Source organism: Periophthalmus magnuspinnatus, chromosome 22 (genome assembly GCF_009829125.3).
Source record: "Periophthalmus magnuspinnatus isolate fPerMag1 chromosome 22, fPerMag1.2.pri, whole genome shotgun sequence".
Classification (NCBI taxonomy): domain Eukaryota; kingdom Metazoa; phylum Chordata; class Actinopteri; order Gobiiformes; family Gobiidae; genus Periophthalmus; species Periophthalmus magnuspinnatus.
The window spans coordinates 19,394,315-19,415,264 of record NC_047147.1 but is presented as its reverse complement, the minus strand read 5'-3'; the positions used below and the strand labels follow the sequence as shown (position 1 = coordinate 19,415,264).

Below are 20,950 nucleotides of genomic sequence, written 5' to 3'. Positions count from 1 at the left end.
ATAAATTAACCTGCGTCTACAGAGTCTTAACCTGCAGGAGACATAAGGGTTTTTCTCATTCTCAGTTTATGGACAGGCCTCATGAGAAAGTTTCATTCTGCTTTCTGACTGGATAATCGTCTAATGGAACATAAACAACAACAATAAAACATAAGTAATAAAAGACATAAAGAATAAATCAGCATAACAACTGTTTCTAGTACAAGCTGTATTTGATTTGAACCTCGTATCTAGGGACATATGTAGGTCATGTTGGTGAAATTTAAAATCAAAATCTTAGATACAGTTCCTTCGAAAAAAACACAGGAGCACTTCTGGATTACCACTCGATGACATCATGCAGTGAGGGCAATAAACCCGATAGTCTGGTCTGTGACATAATATCTAACTGTACCAGCATTTGCTTCATTGCATGCAACACTGTATGAACCTATCTCCACACACTTTTGTAAGTTCACTGACCCCATTCTGGTCACTCTGTGGATAGCCAGTCCAGTGCCTGGTTTTCCTGTTACCTTCTGACCCTATACAACAACCACAACCACTCATGTGTACGCAACCTCAACTATTGTCTCCAAACCCTACCCTGAAATTACACTGTCCACCTCCTCACACCCAGAGCGCAGCTATGCCCAAAATAAAACTACGGGTACACCCTAGGGTCATTTCTAAGTGACCAAAACCGCAGCACTGGACACTGCCTTGTTTTGGTGGTAAAAGTGTTTCTTGGAAGGTTGAGTAACATAAAATGCTGACATGGACTTCCTGTCAGGATGCAGTCACATGGGGAAGCTTTAACTGCGCTTGTAAAACGAATGAGAGGAGCGACGCAAGGTAAGACCGCAGGTTATGAGGAAATGTGTAATAGTCATTCGAATATTAGTGATATTTTTTGAAACAGCTAACACAAGAGTTTTCTTACCAGTTTTGTCAGTGCTCAAAAGGAAGAAGGTAATAGTTGGTGTACATCTGTGTTGGATGTCGGACATTGGCATAATCCTGTCTATTGGAATCTGAATACTGCATGCATTTTGTGTAGACCTGTAAAAAAAAAAAGAAGCATGTTGCAGAAATGTCATTTTTGCATACTATAAATGTGAAATAAGTTTTGTTAAATCAATGCAAACTGCAAAAATCTCACTTAAAAACAATTATCCATCAGTCCATCCATTTTCTTCCTCTTATTTGGGTCCAGGTCGCGGGTGCAGCAGTCTAAGCAAGGACTCCGACACTTCCCACTCCCCAGACACTTCCTCCAACTCCTCCGGTGTGAAAAATTATAATAAATAAATTCACTTATTTATGTCAATCAATATCTAATACATCAATTATACCTTAGATATGAGGAGAAACTATTTTCTTCTTTAAAAAAAAATAAAAAATTGGAAAAACCTTCTGGAGGTGGTACGTCACCTCTATGATTTCATGGCACTGTAAAGTTAAAACCATACTTTGGAACACTCTGCCTGGAAAGATATACATTTTATGCCATGGAAACAAGCAAGAAGAGGCCCTCCTCCAAGCCAAGTAAGAGTCAGGTCTGCGGAGATGCAAGCGTATAGTAAGGATGCATGTTTCAGTTCAATAAAATCAAACCAAAAAAAACATGCTTGTATTTTAATCTATTTTTTGGCAGAAATGTTACATACTGTGGCATTAAATAAATGCAAACTGTAATGCTAAAAACAACTAGCATGCTAACCACACACTTCCTGATTCTGTGAGGATAAAATGCTTTTTAATAGTGGATGCAGACAGCACACAGCGGTCTCATTTCTACCTTAAGAGCTGCTTTTATAGTTTATCTGTAAGACAAATTTTGCTCAAATACATGGGAAAAAATTGGGGAACACACAACATGGATTTTCATATATTTCTCTTCTTCTTAGTGAACATCTGGATCTAAGAACTACAAAACCCCCATCATGTCTTTCAACGCATTTACATTGACCTGCGTCTACGAGAAGACTTCAGACCCGAGAGACAAAGACCGATTTAATATTCAGTGTGTGGAATGCTACCACCCGAACATCTACATGGGAACTAAGCAAGGAACTGTCCACCATCTCCTCATCTCCAGTGTTCATCCAAGCTCCAACCAGACCTACGCCAAAGAGGCCAGAGTGAAGAAATTCTCCAGCTCTCCTGTCAACCGGATCCGCCTCGTACCGATCTACAACCATCTGCTCGCCCTTAGCAACCGCACCGTCACAGTTCTTAACATGTTCTCCTTGGAGACCAACCCGAGCTTCAAGAAGATCCAGAATGTTTCTCAGTTCGAGCTTTCACAAGAAGAAGACAAAGTGCAGATGGTCACATGCTCCAGTCAAAAGAAGGTGATCAGGGTGCTGGCCGTCGGAGTGGATCACTGGGATGTTTTGAAGGTAAGTGTAAAGAGTTTTAAAATTTGAATAAGAAATCCTTAAAGATGCACTGGGTACTTTCTCTGGCCCGTTTCCATCGAGGTGTCACTGTGCTGCCAGGAATGTTCCACAGTATAGCATTAGCATAACCATCAAAATCTATGGAGTAATAGGTCAGATCTGTGGAGAGGCAAACCCACTCACAGCTAAATGAACATCTGTGATGAAATAAATGAAGGATCGATACATTTAATGCCATACTGTAGGACATTCAAGGCAAAATAATAATCATGGAAACTACTGGAAAAGCTATGCAGTCCACCTTTTGGTTCTTTTATTTTAATGCTTATTGAGAGGTTGATTTGAAAAAAATGCTAAATTACACTTCCTTCAAGGGTTTCAGATTAATCTTTCATTTTAGTTAATCACTATGGCAACAGTATTAATGATTAATCATTCAGAAACCTATGGAATGGAAAGGGGTATGTCCTTTCTAAAAACTTTTTAATTACTAAATTTACTGATTAAAAATAAAAAAAAAACACATGATGTCTGCACTTTGGGGTTCATTTTAGTCCATTTTATGAGACAAACCTCGACAATCAAAGATACACTTACAACAAATTTCCGAAAAAAAAATCTGCCATATCTGGTAAATATCATCATGAGGAAAAATCCCAAAACATATAAAGAATATATAGAATTGAAATGACCTTGTTTTTGTTTCTAAATAAATAATTAGTTTACTTCTCATGGGTATATTGTGCTGTAGAATTCTGATCATGTATTCATGTTTCTGTTTGAAGGAGATCCCTCTGGCCCAGGAGCCTGTGGAGCTGGCGGTGGATGTGTGCAGTGCGTGTGTGTGTGTGGGCACCAGTGAGCAGTACCTCCTGTGTGACCTGCACACCGGCCACAGAGAGGCGCTGTTCCAGCACGGCCACAGCAGACTGCAGGTCCTGGTCAGCGCGGTGGGGGGAGGGGAGTTCCTGCTCAATGGGCCTGGAGGGCTAGGTAACAACACAAGCTATTCTATGAGGTATAATATGGATGAGCTTGACGGGTTTTGATGGTTTTCAAATTTTGACTTTATTTGGTGGGATAGTACCTACTGTAAATATACACTCACCTAAAGGATTATTAGGAACACCTGTTCAATTTCTCCTTAATGCAATTATCTAATCAACCAATCACATGGCATTTGCGTCAGTGCATTTAGGGGTGTGGTCCTGGTCAAGACAATCGCCTGAACTCCAAACTGAATGTCAGAATGGGAAAGAAAAGTGATTTAAGCAATTTTGAGCGTGGCATGGTTGTTGGTGCCAGACGGGCCAGTCTGAGTATTTCACAAAATGCTCAGTTACTGGGATTTTCATGGACAACCATTTCTAGGGTTTACAAAGAATGGTGTGAAAAGGGAAAAACATCCAGTATGCGGCAGTCCTATGGGCGAAAATGCCTTGTTGATGCTGGAGGTCAGAGGAGAATGGGCCGAGTGATTCAAGCTGATAGAAGAGCAACATTGACTGAAATAACCACTTGTTACAACCGAGGAATGCAGCAAAACATTTGTGAAGCCACAACACGCACAACCTTGAGGCGGATGGGCTACAACAGCAGAAGACCCCACCGGGTACCACTCATCTCCACTACAAATAGGAAAAAGAGGCTACAGTTTGCACGAGCTCACCAAAATTGGACAGTTGAAGACTGGAAAAATGTTGCCTGGTCTGATGAGTCTCGATTTCTGTTGAGACATTCAAATGGTAGAGTCAGAATTTGGCGTAAACAGAATGAGAACATGGATCCATCATGCCTTGTTACCACTGTGCAGGCTGGTGGTGGTGGTGTAATGGTGTGGGGGATGTTTTCTTGACACACTTTAGGTCCCTTAGTGCCAATTGGGCCTCGTTTAAATGCCACAGGCTACCTGACCATGTCCATCCCTTCATGACCACCATGTACCCATCCTCTGATGGCTACTTCCAGCAGGATAATGCACCATGTCATAAAGCTCGAATCATTTCAAATTGGTTTCTTGAACATGACAATGAGTTCACTGTACTACAATGGCCCCCACAGTCACCAGATCTCAACCCGATAGAGCATCTTTGGGATGTGGTGGAACGGGAGCTTCGTGCCCTGGATGTGCATCCCACAAATCTGCAAGATGCTCCTGTCAATATGGACCAACATTTCTAAAGAATGCTTTCAGCACCTTGTTGAATCAATGCCACGTAGAATTAAGGCAGTTCTGAAGGCGAAAGGGGGTCAAAGAACTGTATTAGTATGGTGTTCCTAATAATCCTTCAGGTGAGTGTAAATGATCCTTTTACACCAATTGCTTGAGTGAAACTGTGTTTCCAGAGCCTTAACCTGCATACAGAGGACACATTTTCTTATTCTCAGTATATGGACAGGTCTCATGTGAAAGATCAGAACCTCCAGAATTCACTGAGCTGCAGAGGCTGCACTAGCACTGATTCATGATTGGCTGCAGGTGCTGGGGTTTTGGTAGGGACCATTCAGATCAGAAGAATTTCAGGATTGAAACTGGCAACCCAAATAAGCCTTTCTGAATGGATAATTGTCTTGAGAACGAAAACACCAAAATATAACATAAATAACTTAGTCATCATGTCCAATGTTTTTGTAATTAAGAATAAAAAGAAATGTGCTAAATGCAATCAAATTTGGTATCAGATCAATTACAAAGACACATATTTTCAGATTTTGCTAGAGCATGGCATCTCTGATCTCTTCTCATACTATAATCCTATAAACCTTGGCCCTATAGCCCTTGGCCATTTACTTTGCCTAAACCTCCTCTCTCTCTCTCACTCCCCTTCTCCCTTTCTCTCACTCACCCCGCTCTCTCGCTCCCTCTCTCTCCTCCTCTGTTCCCCTCATATTTCACTCTCTCACTCTCCTCTTCTGCCACTCTTTCTCTCTCTCCCCTGCAGGCTTGTTTGTGTTGGCGTCGGGAGTGTGCCAGCGCCCGCCTCTCCACTGGTCCCCGGAGGTCCTGGCAGCGTGCATGTGCCCCCCTTACGCCCTGAGCCTGCAGGCCTGTGAGCTGGTGGTCTACAGCCTGTTGGACCAGCAGTGTAAGCAGACGGTCAGTGTGAGGGGGGCACTGGGGATGGTGCCTACAACAGGTATTTTTTTTGGAACAACATTACATAAACCCAAGATAGTTTTAAATTAGGGGCAGCAAAAACTGTCATATTTATCTGAAGATGAACTGGTGTTGATTGAGTGTGTCAAAAATAATATATTATTGTAAATCCACAAAAACATTTTACCAACCTCTAGTCTCTCCTGGTGCAGACTGGTATTCATAAGTGATTTTTGGGGTGCCTTAAAGAATTCTTATAGTCACCATGAATGCAAATCTAAAAACACCTGCCAAAAATGTCTATCTTATGAGGATATTTGGTGATGATTCTTTCCATTTCATCTAGAAGACCAGATGGCAGCCATGTTTGTCCCTAAAAGATGTTTCTCTTCACACCAAAGACTGTATACAGTCTATGCTTCACACCCTTCCTCTGCGATCCTGCTGCCATGTGTATGCTGGCTGATATGACGTGTGATCCTCTCTCCCTTTCCCCCTCCTCCTCTTACCCTCCTACTCTCAGATGGAGCGGTGGTGTTCACAGACAGGTCGGTGTACACTGTGTGGATGTCTCCGGTGCAGGAGCAGGTCCAGAGGCTGGTGGAGCAGGAGAGGCTGGAGGAGGCTCTGCTGCTGCTGGACTCACCGCAAGCACACGCAGTGGATCCACACAGGGTCAGTCTGTATTGTTATTACATATTTAAGATTTTCTGACCCAAAGAAACTCCATAGAAACTCCATGTTTCTCTACAAACCGCTAATATTTGCCCTTCCCTTTATAGAGGGAGACCACAGTTCCATAATATAACATACACGCATTAGACCTAGTTAGCACAGCGTCACAGTGACTGAACACTGAATATGTGTGGTCCATTGTAGGTGTGTGAGGCTGGTGAGGAAGGGCATCTGGGCATTTGAAAAAATCTTGAAGTGGCATCTCTTTTTCTGTTACATTCTATTATGTACTGCAGGGGGACTGAATGCAGGATTAAGGTTTAAGTGCTTTTGGTAGAAAGGAATTGAGCTTGATTCAAATTGTTTGTTGTGCTGATAATTGGCTTTTTATGCTGTTGGTATGTAGATGATACCGAATAGCCCACAGCCCACCTCAAGTACCAGAACTAGAACTATAAACATGGCGGTACTAAGTAATATGAAAGGGTTTGATTACAGATGTTTTTTGGCCCAAATGTACCTGAATATTTACTGTGAGACCTTGACCAAGAATGTGGCAGACCCTCCACCAAAAGCCTTACATGTTTTAGAATGTAGCCTAAATGACATGTGTTTGTACCTGACACTGCGTTTCTAACAGGAGCTGCAGAGGAGCGTCACGTGTCAGGCTGGGTTCCATCACTTCTTCCAGGAGAGGTTTAGTGAAACCACGCCCCTGTTCATGTGAGACATACTGTTACACAAACACTGTGAAAATAACCTATTAACATGTAAATAATGAGTGACACGTGGGCCCTAATACATTTGATCATAGCAAATAAATAAATAACAAATAAATAAATATGCTACATTTTTGCATACATGGCATAGAAATTACATAAAAGAACTGTATGCAGCCTACAGTTTAAAAAAGGTACCACAATCATTACCGAACCTGGGTTGCCAGTTAAAGTACACATACAAGTTTTTCTCATTTTCAGTATATGGACAGGCCTCATGTGAAAGCTCAGAACCTCCAGAGTTCACTCTATCACTAAGCTGCAGGGGTTGCACTAGCACTGATTCATGATTGGCTGCGATCACGTGAGGCTCATTCTGCTTTCTAATTGGATAAACATCTTGAGAACCAAAACACAGATAAACGGGCAGTTATATCCATTGTTTTGGGAAAATATGGGAACACAGGTAGGTCAAGTTTATAAAATGTTAAATCAAACTCTTCCATACAGCTCCTTTGAGACATAAACATTTTATTATTTGAAAAATGTGCCTTATATTTGTTTCTGTTGTCATTCTGAGTAAACCTGTCAGTGACCACGTGTTACCTCCATTTTTTTTTTCTTTAGTAAAGGTGAATTAGACCCCCGAGAACTCCTCCACCTCTTCCCCGACCTCCACGCCACTCTCCCGGAACACTTCCACCCCCAAATAGACCACCACACCAGGGCTCAGGACCTCCGGGAGCTGTGGCGCACGGACCCCGACACGAAGCACCGATACCTGCGCTTCCTGATCGATTATCTGCGGGCGGTGAGGAGCAGAAGCGCGGAGCCCGACCTGTGGAGCGGCTGCGGAGCGGAGGAGGTGGACTGCGCCCTCCTGTGGCTGTATGTGCAAACTGCGGACAGCGACGGTCTCGTGCAGCTCGTGGCCAATCCAAATGCGTGCGCGCGGGAGAGATGTGAACCCGTCCTGACGCAACACAACAGGTACAAATGTGTTATCCGGTTTAGAAAAGTGATGTATGTGGTGAAAACTAATAGAATATTTTTTCATTACAGATTTTTTGCCTTGGGTTTTCTCTACCAAAGCCATGGAAAATATGAGGATGCCATACAGGTAATGACTTTAAGTACATATGGTCTAATGCACTGAACAAAAGGGTTTTCTCAGTGAAACTTGATTTGTAATGTGTTTAATTATTAATAGAAACATATTGTGCAAATATGTAACAAAAGAACTTGCACTGAAAATAGTTTATGTAAGATTTTGATTTATGACCTAGAGTAGACTAACTCTGTCCCCAGATATGAGGTAGATGTTCAAATCAAATATAATGTTTACTGTACTGCTGTTTGCTGAATTGCTCCTAATTACAAAACATTGTACATGATGGTCCATTCATTCTTATAATTTGGTGTTTTGGATTTCAAGATGATTATCCACTCAGAAACCATTCTTAAATCCAGTTGATTTAAAACTAAAAGGTCTCTCTCTGATCTGAATCGTCACTACCTAAACCCAGCACCTGTAGGCAATCATCTGTCTAGCCACTGCAGCCCTGTGGCAGACTAGGAGTGATGTGGCTAAAATAGTAAATTATGTCACATTTATATAGTGTTTTTCTACCTTTCAAGGCACTTGAAGCACTTCACATTAAGGAACCACTCACCCATTCACACACACTTCCGCCAAAGAGCACAACAACACTCATCTGTGGGAGCTAAGATCAAACTCTAACCTTTGGGTCAGTGGATTTTTTCATTTATGTTAGGATTGGGATTTGAACTGCCAACCTTCAGATCAGAGGATGAACGCTCTACCAGCTGAGTCACTGTTACTCTGGTTCTGCACCAAGACATTCATAGTGATTAGGTGAATCTAGTCTTTTGCCCAAGGGCACAACCACAGTAATCTCTCAGTAATTTCTAGCTACTGGAGTAAGTTTGAGTGTTTTAACACAGGCATGCATCTTTAACTGTGTCTCTTATATACTCAGAGCTGGGTGGACCTAGCAGAGGGGGTGCACACAGACCCCTCCTGTCCCCTATCCCACTCAGAGGTCCTGGAGCTCGTAGTGTCCACTCTGAGACAGCTGGAGGACACAGATATTGTATGGAAGTATGCACCATGGATTCTGCACAACAACCAGGAGGTACATGCACTACACTCTATAACTCCCTCTGTTCTAGGCAGCTTTTTAAAATCATAAATTTGACACAACATAGATTATTTTATTATAATTATTATTATTTATACGGACTAATGTACTGTTGGTGGTGTAACCAACTGTTATTCATGATGTGTTCGATACACTAGTCACTGTGGTGCACTCGACCCAATTTTGACTTTTCAGGTACATTTTCTAAAATAACATTTAATTTTAAGCAGAGGTGAGGAGTAGCCAAAAATTGTACTCAAGTAAGAGTAACATTACTTTAAAATAATAAACTTAAGTAGAAATACAAAGTAGCGGTCCAAGAAATTACTCAAGTAAAAGTAAAATATTTTGAAAATGACTACTCAAGTAAGAGTAACTTAAAGAGTAACTGTTTGGATGTAACATCTGAATTATAAATTGAAGTGAATGTAAGGATCAACACAAAAATAAGACAAACAAAATCATATCTGACAGAGCAATACAAAAACACAAATGTTCAAATCATTTCATATTGTCAACATACAGCTTTTGTCACTTGTAGTCTTACTCACAGTGAGAAGAGGAACCAAAGCTTCTGTTACTTTAATAAAAAATATTGCTGAAGTAGAAGTAAACGTATGCTGTTAAAAAAGTGCTCTGAAAAGTACAATTTCTTTAAAAGGTTACACAAGTAAATGTAATTGAGTACTGGCCACCTCTGTTTTTAAGTACATTTGCAGTTTGTTATGGGATTAAATTTGTTTGTTTTTTTGTTTTTACTCAGTGAGTTCGGAGGGTAGGAGTTCAACATATACATAGTTCATTGCAACAACTGTAGTTGACATTGTGATACTTGCCCTTTTGTGAATCCTCTGCAGACTGACCAGCAGAGGGCAGAGTTGCATTGGACAACATAGTGTAACCATGTTGTAACCACTTTGACCCTTCTGTCCCATTACATTATAAACAGTAGCTCTCCTCCTTTTGCAGACAGGTGTACAGATCTTTACCAAGCCTCCAGCCCAAGCCCATTTCCCCCCAGACCAGGTCCTGCCTCTACTGGAAACATACCCACAAGCCCGGATCAAGTATTTGGAGTTTTTAATACATGAAACAAACAGTGAGGTAGGTAACACTGGTACAACTTAAGTAATGTAAACATAAAGATCAACAGTGGGGCTGGAGTTCTGTATCTGGAACTAAAATTTGCCATAATCTTTTAAAAAATATTATTGTTAAGACAAAATCAGCTCTAGGATAACTTAGACCACCAAAATATTTAAGTAAGAATATATAAATAAAACTTGAAAATAACAACATAAGTACTTTCAACCTATATACGGCTTTTGTAGACAGTAACTCCGTACTTACTACTGAAGCCACAGCTGCCCTGAGGTAAGCAAGGCTGCCAATTTGTGCCATCTGCCCCTCAAACCACATTCAGATATCGGCAATCTGGGTGAAGTGTCTTGCCTTAAAATCGCTGTTCCCGATTTCAAATCTTAAAAGCTTGAAAATGCTCATTTTAAACAGTTTGCAGTGGTCCAAAGTTATTCCTCTCTTACCTTATGCATTTGGAATATTCACTGTTTATAATTAGATGCAGATAATACACAGCTGCCTTATTTTGACCCCAAGAGCTGTTTAGACTATATATATCTGTAAACCAAGACAATTTTGCTCAAACACATGAAAAAACAGTGTGTATAGGGCCTTTAAATCAGCTTTAGGATTAAAAAAAAAGTTATATTTAAGCCAAAGATAACAACTTCAAAATAATAATGCCTTAAATGTATATACTGCTTTATATTATTGATTTACTCCTCAGCCGCCCTAAGGCAGACAGAAAGCAGAAGTGAGGCTACCAACCTGTGCCATCCGACCATCACCAATCATAAACTCACACACCACATTCATACATATAGACAAACAAGGATGGAAAGGACACATCAACAATATGCAACTCCACAACAAATACACTGACAAACATTTTTTAAATAACCTTGCAGTTTATACAGTCAGATGTTTTGTATAAAGTTAAAGACTATGCTCATTTAGAAAGCAAATACCTTATTAGTCGTCATCCAAACCTCTGATATTTAAAGCAACATTTTGTACTATTGCAACTTTAAATTTCACATTCAAATCAAATATAGCTTATACTGATAACACCTGTAATGCTGATTTATTCTTCGTAACAAAAACATTGGACATGATGGACAAGTTGTTTATGTGATAATTTTGTGTTTTAGTTTAAGACAGTTATCCAAACAGAAAGCAGAAGGAGCCTCACAGTTTCAAAGCTGAAATCCAGTTGGTTTAAACCTAAAAGTTAGTTCTGGAGGTTCTGTGCTTTCACGTGAGACATGGCCTGTCCATTTACTGAGAATGAGAAAAAGTTGTATGTGTCCTCTATCTGCAAGTTAAGGCTCTGGCAACACAGGTTCAGCTGTGATTGGAATAAAAAGCATTAGAGCACAGATTACATACAGTTCCTTTAATTGTAAATGTGAAACCACAGGGGCACATTGAGCTTCATAGGCCATTGAATGAAATACGTGAAATGTGATTGGTGGTCTGTGCTGCAGGAGGCGGGACATCACACACATCTGGCCCTGGCTTATGTGTCCCAGAGTCTTCAGAGCCATGAGGACACAGAGACCAGAAGGAAACTGCAAGACCTTCTATGGGAGTCACAGTGTTACGATGTCTCTACTGTGTATGGTCAGAATTCATACTATTTTATTACATATGCAAGTAGAAAATCATTTTAAGAGAGAGAAAGGATATATTTGTGTGGGGAGAAAGGTCAGTGGGGGTGGTGAGGGGGAGATGAGGAGGCTGAGGAGGCAGGAGATTCCGCTGCTGGGGGAGGAGTAGGGGACTTTAATATATATAATGTCCTGTATTGACATGCGTTGCGGGTTCTGAGCGCGCCAAGTTCATGCTCATGACAACAATGGAGGATGGACGATGTAGCTGTACACTTTGAGGACGAAGCAGAGTTTAAAAGTACTTTGAATGACTTTATGTACAAATTGTGCTATACAAATAACCTCGCCCTGCCTTAAGCCTCAATTTGAAGACAATATTGATTATTTTAAATGTGTGTATAAGCATTTATCGTAAGTTTAAGGTTGATACTGTTGGTTAATAGTGATAATTCTGAACGTATATCACAAAACTGACAGAAGTCGCACAAGATCCATTCTCCATCGTTGTTCATTTAACGTGACACTCTATATTTAGCTGTACTGTATTGTATAAACAGCTCTTGGGGTCAAAATAAGTCCACTGTGTACTCTCTGCATCTAATTATAACACATCTTTTTATTGTCAGAGAATTAGGAAGTGCATGTTGGCTTCTTTAGGTAAGTGAAGAATAACTTTAGGACATGTTTTTAAGACGGTAAAAATCGGTTACACCACATTTCATTCCGCAGTAATCCTCAGTAATCTTAGGATGCAAATATATCCAGGAGGCCGAATACTACTACTGTCTTCTGTGGCCTTGAGCTCATTGGAATGCATACAAGCTCTATATCTACCTGAAGATGGTGCTACACTGACTCTGCCCTTGGTTTGGTTTGGCAAGAATACATAAAATGTGTATATATGATAAAGATGCACCATGTAACTTTATGACATTACAGCTATCCCCAGTTCATCTTAAACTATAGAGAGCCAAGAGTCACAACCTATTAACCCAAACTCCGCTGTCTTCCAGATCAAATCAAACCCACATCTCTGCACATTGAAAAAGCCATTCTTCTGGGTCGTACCGGGGACCACCGAGGAGCCCTGAGCCTACTTGTCCAGGACTGTCCCGACCCCACTGCGGCAGAGGAATACTGCTGCAGGCTCTCCACAGACAGAAGCTTCCAGACCACACAGGAACTACTGCTCAACCTGCTGAACATCTACCTGACCAGTGAGGGGCGCTCTCCGGCCGCCCTGGACCTGCTGCAGAAGTACCCCCAGGTGCTGTCAGGGGAGAAGGTTCTGGAGGTCATGCCTGAGTCCTGGTCTGTGCAGCTCCTCTCCGGGTTCCTGGTTGAGTCGATAAGGGAGATGTTTCACCAGAGTCGCTTGAAGAAAGTGCAGCGAGCTTTGGAGCAGGCACGGCTACTCAGGCACAAGGCATTCTGGGTAAGGCAAAGCTGAAACATGCCAGGCTGACTACTACTTTCTAGTTATCTACTTTCAGGTAACTTAGCATTGGAATTTCAGGTTTTGCAGTTTATTGTGTATAAAACATGTAATTTACCCCTAGTTACTATACATGTCATGGTTGCCTGGGATCCAGAACACACACCTACAATACTCTCAGATGGGCGTGACTGACAGGTGGATTAGTCAAGGACATACATGGCCCACCCATATCAAAACAAATATGGCAGCTTACAAGGAAAAAAGAAAGGAAAAAATATTACAATGGACTAAACTCTGAGGTGAGAGAAATATGATTTTGTTAAAAATGATGGGTGATCAATGAGCGCCTTCGTTTCACATGCGTCAATGAGATGTCTTTGAATCTCGAGTTGTGACGGAGTGAGTAGGGACCAGACTGATATCTCTATGCAATACAGTGCCCTGATGAATTTTTGTGATCTGAATGAATCTGAAGGGTAAACGTGTATGGACATTAAAAACACAATGGTCAAACCTTGGTAATCCAGCTAATTACAAAGTGGGACACAGTATTTTAAGTTCTACAGAGGGAAATGTCTTAAATATGATTACTAAAACATGTGTGAATGAAACAAAATACCACTTATGAGCAAACAACATGATACAACTTGGTTAAAAGCAAAAAAAAGGCCCTGTACCTGATTGTTTTCCATGTATTTGAGCAAAGTGTGTGCTTCCTCAGTACAGATATAAATAAACATGCTGAAATTTTGACATCTTTTTTTTATCTCTCTCTTATCCCATTTACAGATCCAAGCCTCTAACACCATGTTGAAACTGGACGGGAAACAACCATGTTTGTTGTGCCGTAAACCTGTGACCTCGCCTCTCTTTGTCCACACGCCCTCTGGTGGTCTGCTACACCTGGACTGTGCAAACAACTCTGGCACTACACCTCCTACATGTACTGTACCTAGTAGTGTCAAGTAACCCTGTACTCAAACTTCAAATGAAAAGTGTTTGAATGAATGATTGAAAGTTGAGTCACAGTGACAAGACAGTAGAATAGTACTTATAGTTGTAGTAATAGTAGATGGAAAAGTGGAAGTAGTTAGTTTATTACTTCTCTACTTATGTTGCGGTATATTTAATAGGCACCTGGTTAGTAATATCTTACTTAAAGAGGGGGTATTATACAAAATCTTTTTTTTTTAGCTTTCTACCATGTTATAAAGTTGTTCCCTCATCAAAAAAAATGCCTTAAGAGGTTTTAAATGACATCCATGCATGTCTGAGTAATCTAACGATCTCTCCCAGGCCCTTTTCAAATTCTCCCTATGATCAGCTGTAAAGTTCTGTCCAATGCACACGCCTAAGTCACCCACGCTCCCACACGACAATTCTCCATAAATGTACAAAAGCAGGATACAAAACAATACACTACGACTTCACAAACCTGATACTATGTGCAGTAGTTTGTGTAGAGAGCAAAGGGAGGGGAGTCTCAGAGCGTCAAAAATGAAATTGAAACTTTGACATTTTTACTCCTGCTTGTTGCTATGAAGATGTATAATGAACTTGTCTATATCCATGGAAACAAGCAGACCAACTTAGAGGTCAGATCTGTGGAGAGGTGCCCATGCTCACAGTAAGGATACATGTTTATCAAGGTATTTTTGAGCCATAAAAATACACTTAACTGAACAAATGCAAGGTGTATCAGTTTAATACCAGGCTGGAATATGTCAAAGCAACAATAGCAGACAAGCAGGTGGCAGCCTTTTAGGTTCAAGGTAACTGAATTTCAGTATTGAAACTGGCAACCCAAACGACAGACTTCCTGACTGGATAATCGTCTTGAGAACCAAAACACCAAAATATAACTTAAACAACTTGCCCATTATGTCCAATGTCCAATCAGCATCACAGTAGTTATCAATAATAGTGTTGTCTCCATACAAAAATGTCAAACTCGATTTCAATACCAAGGAAAGACTCAATTTCAATAACGATACCACAATGATTATAAAAACACGCTTTCATTAGATAATAGAATGTGATTTTCAACATGAAATAATATTTGTAGTACCATGTGGCCTTATATGTGTGTAATCCCTCAGTCGTCCAGGTAGGTTCCATAGTGGTCCATGGGTGTCGATATCGATACTTGCTCAAATGAATATTTAGTTTTGATACTAGTTTTAGTATCGGTTAGGATCTGATTTTTTGCTACTTTTGACACCACTAAACTATATAAATTTGAACTTATCTTCCACATATTGGCACACTCCTTTAATTTTCTTCCTTTCTCTTTGTATGATCCCATAACTAGCACATTACATTTATAACCACTTTTATAGTCTCAAGTATATTTATTGAGTCTAGTCTCCAACCCGACCATTTCCCACATCAAACTGTATCATTTTGACTAAGTCATTTCAAGGATTCTCATGTACAGACCGAGACACTTTTCTGCTGTGCAAAAACACTGTGTAAATAACTGCTTCTAAAATGATAAAAAGCTAGCATAGCATTTTCGCTGGCGGCTGTCTGGGGCTCTTCCACAGCTGTGAAGAGACCAGAGGAGGAGGAGAGCTTTTGGGGACATATCTTCCCTGACCGGGCTCTCGTGTTTAACATAGAAACCATATGTGGGCAGTGAGATGGCCAAAGCTAGTACAGCACGTCCATGTTGATTCCCTCTGCTCTGTGTGTTTACGGGTTTGTAGGTCTGGAAATAGCAAAACCCATAACCTAGTCTGCACGTGACGCTATTTATATCAAAAGGTGTAAAATGTTTAGGTTTGTGGTTGATTAAGTCTAGCTGATTTAAAGGTGCACTATGTAACTTTTCTGGTGGAGGGTTTGCCACCTGCTTGGCATACTGTCATACTGTGGAACATTAACCTGGCTCTCATCAGACTGATATGAGGAGACCTGTGAACTAAGTTCTACACTTCAATCTGGAACGGCTCTCCCTGAAATAGATTGGAACCAATGATTGGAAAGGTCAAATACTTTACGCTGATCGGTCAGAGCCTCACAACAGCGGAACAAGCTCAAAATCAAACTTTTGTTAAATCCAGTTGAGACAAAAGCACAGATATCTCATCTGTCCACAAAAGCACATAGCACGAACCTCGGCACATTTTTCACAAACAAAATAGTCTTTCTGCTAAAATAGGCCTGTATGCCTGTACCATGTTTGTTTAGATTTGTTTGACGCTGGTTTGCTCAAACCACAATGCTGCTCTGTGATTGGTCAGTGGATCTATCACAAGTGAACGCTTCAGTAGCAAGATGGAAAACGTTTGTGAATTGACAAAAATCGCAAGAATTCATCTTGCATACAGGGTTATTGGAACATTCTACAGCATTAACATCTCAATAGAGACGAGCGGGTGTCGAACCCTCCAGCAGAAAAATTACTTAGTGCACTTTAAATATTCAACATGTTGTAAGGTTTTTCTGAGTGATTTCACTATACTTCAGTATATTTAATACAAATATTTTGTTCATTTCAAGTTCAGGACGAATATTGAGTATTTTTTGAAGGTACAGACTAACTTTCTGGAGGTGGCCACCTGCATGAAAATAGAAAGTTAAAACCAAACTTTTACATTTACCATGAAGATAGATTTTATGCAACACTGTGGAGCATTATAGATGAAGGAACAACTTTACCATGGAAACAAGCAGAAGGCCCTTCTCCAATCCAAATAAGAGTCAGGTTTGTGGAAGAGTTGCAGTAATTACAGTAAGGATGCATGTTTTCTACTGCTTTTATGTGAGTTTATTTTCAGGCTAAAATTTCCATAGTGTGGCTTTATAGGAGTAATATTATTTTGCCTGTTTGACACACCTCTCATCATCGCTCTCATAATTCATTAATTTCACGCTGTTCCAAAAACAAAAGAGCACTTCATTATCCAAATGAAGCACCTGCCCGGGTCAGGGGCGTGGCCCGAAATTGTCCAGAAATGCAACAGAATATGGAAATAGTGCTCATTATGGTTAACCTTAATGACTAAATTATAACCAGAACATACCAACACAAGGGTGAATGTGTCAGCTGAGGTAATCACATGTCTTTAACTTTATTTACAAGATTTCCATGCACACTCTGAAGCTTTATGTTATGATTTGCGATGTTTCCTAATGATATGGCTCAAATCCTGTGCCACAGAAGTTATACTGGGCAGAAGAAATGCTGTTTGTTCCAACCAGAAGTGGAAAACCAAACACTTTGAGACGCTTAGGCTGGTGTACTTTGTAACCTTTGGGTAGAGGGTCTGTCACCCGCTTGTCACCATGGAGATGCTATTCAGGAACCCCACACTTTACTTTAAATAATTTGCTTTGCACAGTGGTGTGACTGCAATGCATATTTAGACATCACCCAAAAAAAACATGTAAAATGTGACGGAGAACATATATGAGCCCACACATGTTGATAAAATAAAACAGGGATTGTAAAATGTAAAAATGCAATAAAACAAATTGAATAATAAAAAATAAATAATAGTACGGTGCACATTAGCATGCTAGTTGTTGTTCATTTTATCATCATGACAAAACTCAGTACTGGTCTCAGAGTTGTGAAAAGCGCTTACAAATTCATCATGGTGAGTAATTAATAATATAAGTGAGGAATTACTTTGAACAATTTAAACTGAACTAGTTCTGTTTTTCACGTTTTTAAGACAGTAGAAATCAGGCACGAAGGTTCAAATTAATACTGTCAACATAAAGTTTTTTTCTCTATAGACTGACTCACAATTTTTACTTGAACGCTTTTACTCAAGCACTATGAAAACTACAATTTCCAGTTCAAAAAGTAACTGTAACTGAGTAAATGTAATTGAGTTCTACCCTCTCTGTGTGCGACTCTCATAAATCAGTCCCGAGGTCTGTGTGGGGCCTTTCATGTGGCAGTGAGGACACCAGTACTACCCCTCTGTACAGACCAGCTCCTTCTCATTGTGAGTGTGTGAGTGGTTCATCTGGATACACTGTGTAGTCAGCCTGTCTGCACCAGAGGCCGACGGGGATTTATGGCTTCTGTACATAGACAGGAAAGCTATATTCACACGCGGTTTGTATCACTAACAATACTCGCATTCTCTCAGTGGCTTGTAGTAGTGTGTAGGCTACACTCAAGATTTTTCCTCTATACATTTGACATCCCTCAATGCTGCGCCCACTGACACACCTCAACACTTTGAATTGAAGTAGTTTTTTTCAGGAGTACCCATAGACTGTATATAAAAATGGGTACAGCTAACATGTTAGCCACTGCGTTCCAAATAAGAAGTGCTTATGGGTGTGTTTCCAGTTCCGTCGACTCTGGCTCCAATTCACTTTACATTGAAAAATTGTCAGCCATCTCTCTGTAACTACTTCAGTGAGCCTCGTCATTTTGGTCTTAAAATGTTCATATTAAATCAAGATATGAACATTAATAACAGACAAATTATGCACCGAGGTCATTCCTGCTAGCGTTAGCAACAGGTTTGATTTGATTGACAGCGTTGCTAAACAGCCGCTTCCTTCTAAATCTGATCAAAACACAGCGAGCTCTAGCCAGCTATCATGCTATAAGTAGTGAGCGGTGCAGTGGCTGAATGGCTAGCACTTGCGCCCCACAGTAAGGAGGTTCCTGGTCTGATTCCTGGATCGCCTGCGCTTTTCTGTGCAGAGTTTGAAGGTTTCTCCCTATATCAGGGCACTCCCGTTTCCTCCATCAACTCAAAACATGCACAACAGGTACAATCCTCCAGTTAACGTAGTCCTGACCAAGATGAGATCCAGATCTGGAGATGGGTCCCCTGCTCCTGATGAGATGTCCCAGCGGGATTGAAGGATGGGCCAGATGCAGAGGACAAATTTCCAGGGACAATAAACCCTTCCTTACCTTAATCTACCTTAATCAGAAACGAGGAATCCATTAAAGCAGTCCACAATCATTTTCATGTGATACGTTAAGGTGTTGTCTCAAGCCGTTAGCAAGCTAGCTGAACGCACTGACCTCTACGTTGGTGAATAGTTAGGATGCTAGGAATGCGTGGAATAAGTTTGGACCAAACAAGCAAGACAGTTTCAAATTAACTAGTGTTTGTTTTTGATGTTTTAAACAGCACAAGAAAACAACAATTTACATATAATGAGTTCAATTAAACCTGCGGTATGTAATTTTAAGACCAAAATAAAAGCACGTTCTATCATTTTGGTTATGTTTATTGCATTGCAAAACTTAGAAAAACACGTGTCGTTATGCCAAATGGGCTTGCATCTCCACAAACCTGGCTGTTATTTGGTCTGGAGGCTTTCTCTTGCTTGTTTCTAAAGAAATGTTGTTCCTTTGGCTATATTCTTCCGCAGTATGGCATAAAACATATCCAGCTCCATGGAGAATGTTCCAGAGTATGGTTTTAACTTTCTATTCCCATGGAATCATGCAGGTGATGTGCCACCTCCTGAAACATACTTACATATTGTACCTTTAACTGACTTAAACTCTGCTTCTGTATGAATAATCTGAATTGTATGTTATAATTAAACACTTATACTGGATAATACTATGTTTAAATGTATATTCGCTGATTCACTTCAAAAGTACAACATTCTAACCAGTAGTTTTCTGTCCCTCTCATCACTGTTCTATCTTCAGCTCCATATAAATGAATATAATGACTCCCTTTTAAAATATATATCAAACTAACTATAGCATCCTAATGTAACTTGTTTTTGCTGAGCTCAATCACTTTTTTGTTCAGAGGCGGCTATTTAAACAGCTATTTTTACACTTGGGAATATAGAACATCAGGTAAATACAGTCACTGGGAACCGGGACAATGGCTGTGTGTGCACCAGTGTCATATTTAGAGCCCCGACCACAAATGACTGTATCATGTCCCTTATGAGGCCAGCTCAGTCCCTCTGCGACGGCTGTGGCTGAGAAATAATGGTAAGGTAGCACAAAACCAAGGCGATTGAACTTTAATTTCAACTTTCTATAGATCGGGCTTGTAAATGGAATCAATGGTTAAAAACAGCCAGAGGAGGGGGGAGAGAGGGGGGAGAGACGGGGGAGACTGGAGACACCCAGGGCAGGGCTCAGACCACACACCCCCCAGGCATGCCCTCTGCTCCAGCCACAGCAGAAGAGTTAGTCAGTGGGTATGGAGCGCATGAGGGCTATACTGTAAAGAGCAATGTAAGTGGTGATGGGAAGGCTAATTTTAAAATGAGGTAATGCGGTAACTTAAAATATATTTGTTGAATAAGTGCCTCTATCTCCCTCTTTGTAACCAGAAACCAGATTTTAACATAGACTGAATATAGAAGTGGACACAGGGACGCCACGGCTACTGTTCTGTTCCACTCAATTGACGCCAAGTTCCATATTTGCGTGTTTCATAGCAACCAAAGAGCCAATCAGGAGTGAGGTTGCTTTGCTGAACGTGCATATCCCTTAACGCCCGCACCGCTGGTTTGGCAGGGCCGGGCGCTTAGCAACAAGGAGTGATAGCAGCCTTGTCGACAACAGCGCTCCAAACCCTTGGCCTTCTCTCAATGATCTTTATGATGAAGCCTCCATAAGAATCTAAAATATAAAACATATTATTTCACACTTTTTGTTTACTACATTCCATTTGTTTTTTCATAGTTTTAATAAAAAGAAGGAGTAACTGTTAAAGAGCCCATATTACACTATTTTCTAATATATGTTATAATGTGTCTTCATTAAAACACACACCCGGAGTCCTGTTTTGTTTCACTCACACATGTTTAACACACAAA

General features: G+C 40.6%; 1 protein-coding gene across 1 annotated transcript; it reads left to right on the top strand.

Moving 5' to 3' along the window:
- Nucleotides 1-793: 793 nt before the first annotated feature.
- Nucleotides 794-14,697, top strand: si:ch211-266g18.9 (transforming growth factor-beta receptor-associated protein 1). Its single transcript, XM_033987758.2, has 13 exons — nt 794-834; nt 1,890-2,384; nt 3,170-3,377; nt 5,327-5,521; nt 6,005-6,156; nt 6,797-6,879; nt 7,503-7,865; nt 7,938-7,995; nt 8,876-9,031; nt 10,007-10,141; nt 11,605-11,740; nt 12,744-13,165; nt 13,958-14,697. Exons 2-13 carry the CDS (start codon nt 1,926-1,928, stop codon nt 14,135-14,137), a joined length of 2,547 nt encoding a protein of 848 aa, XP_033843649.1. The 5' UTR covers nt 794-834; nt 1,890-1,925; the 3' UTR covers nt 14,138-14,697.
- Nucleotides 14,698-20,950: the final 6,253 nt, after the last annotated feature.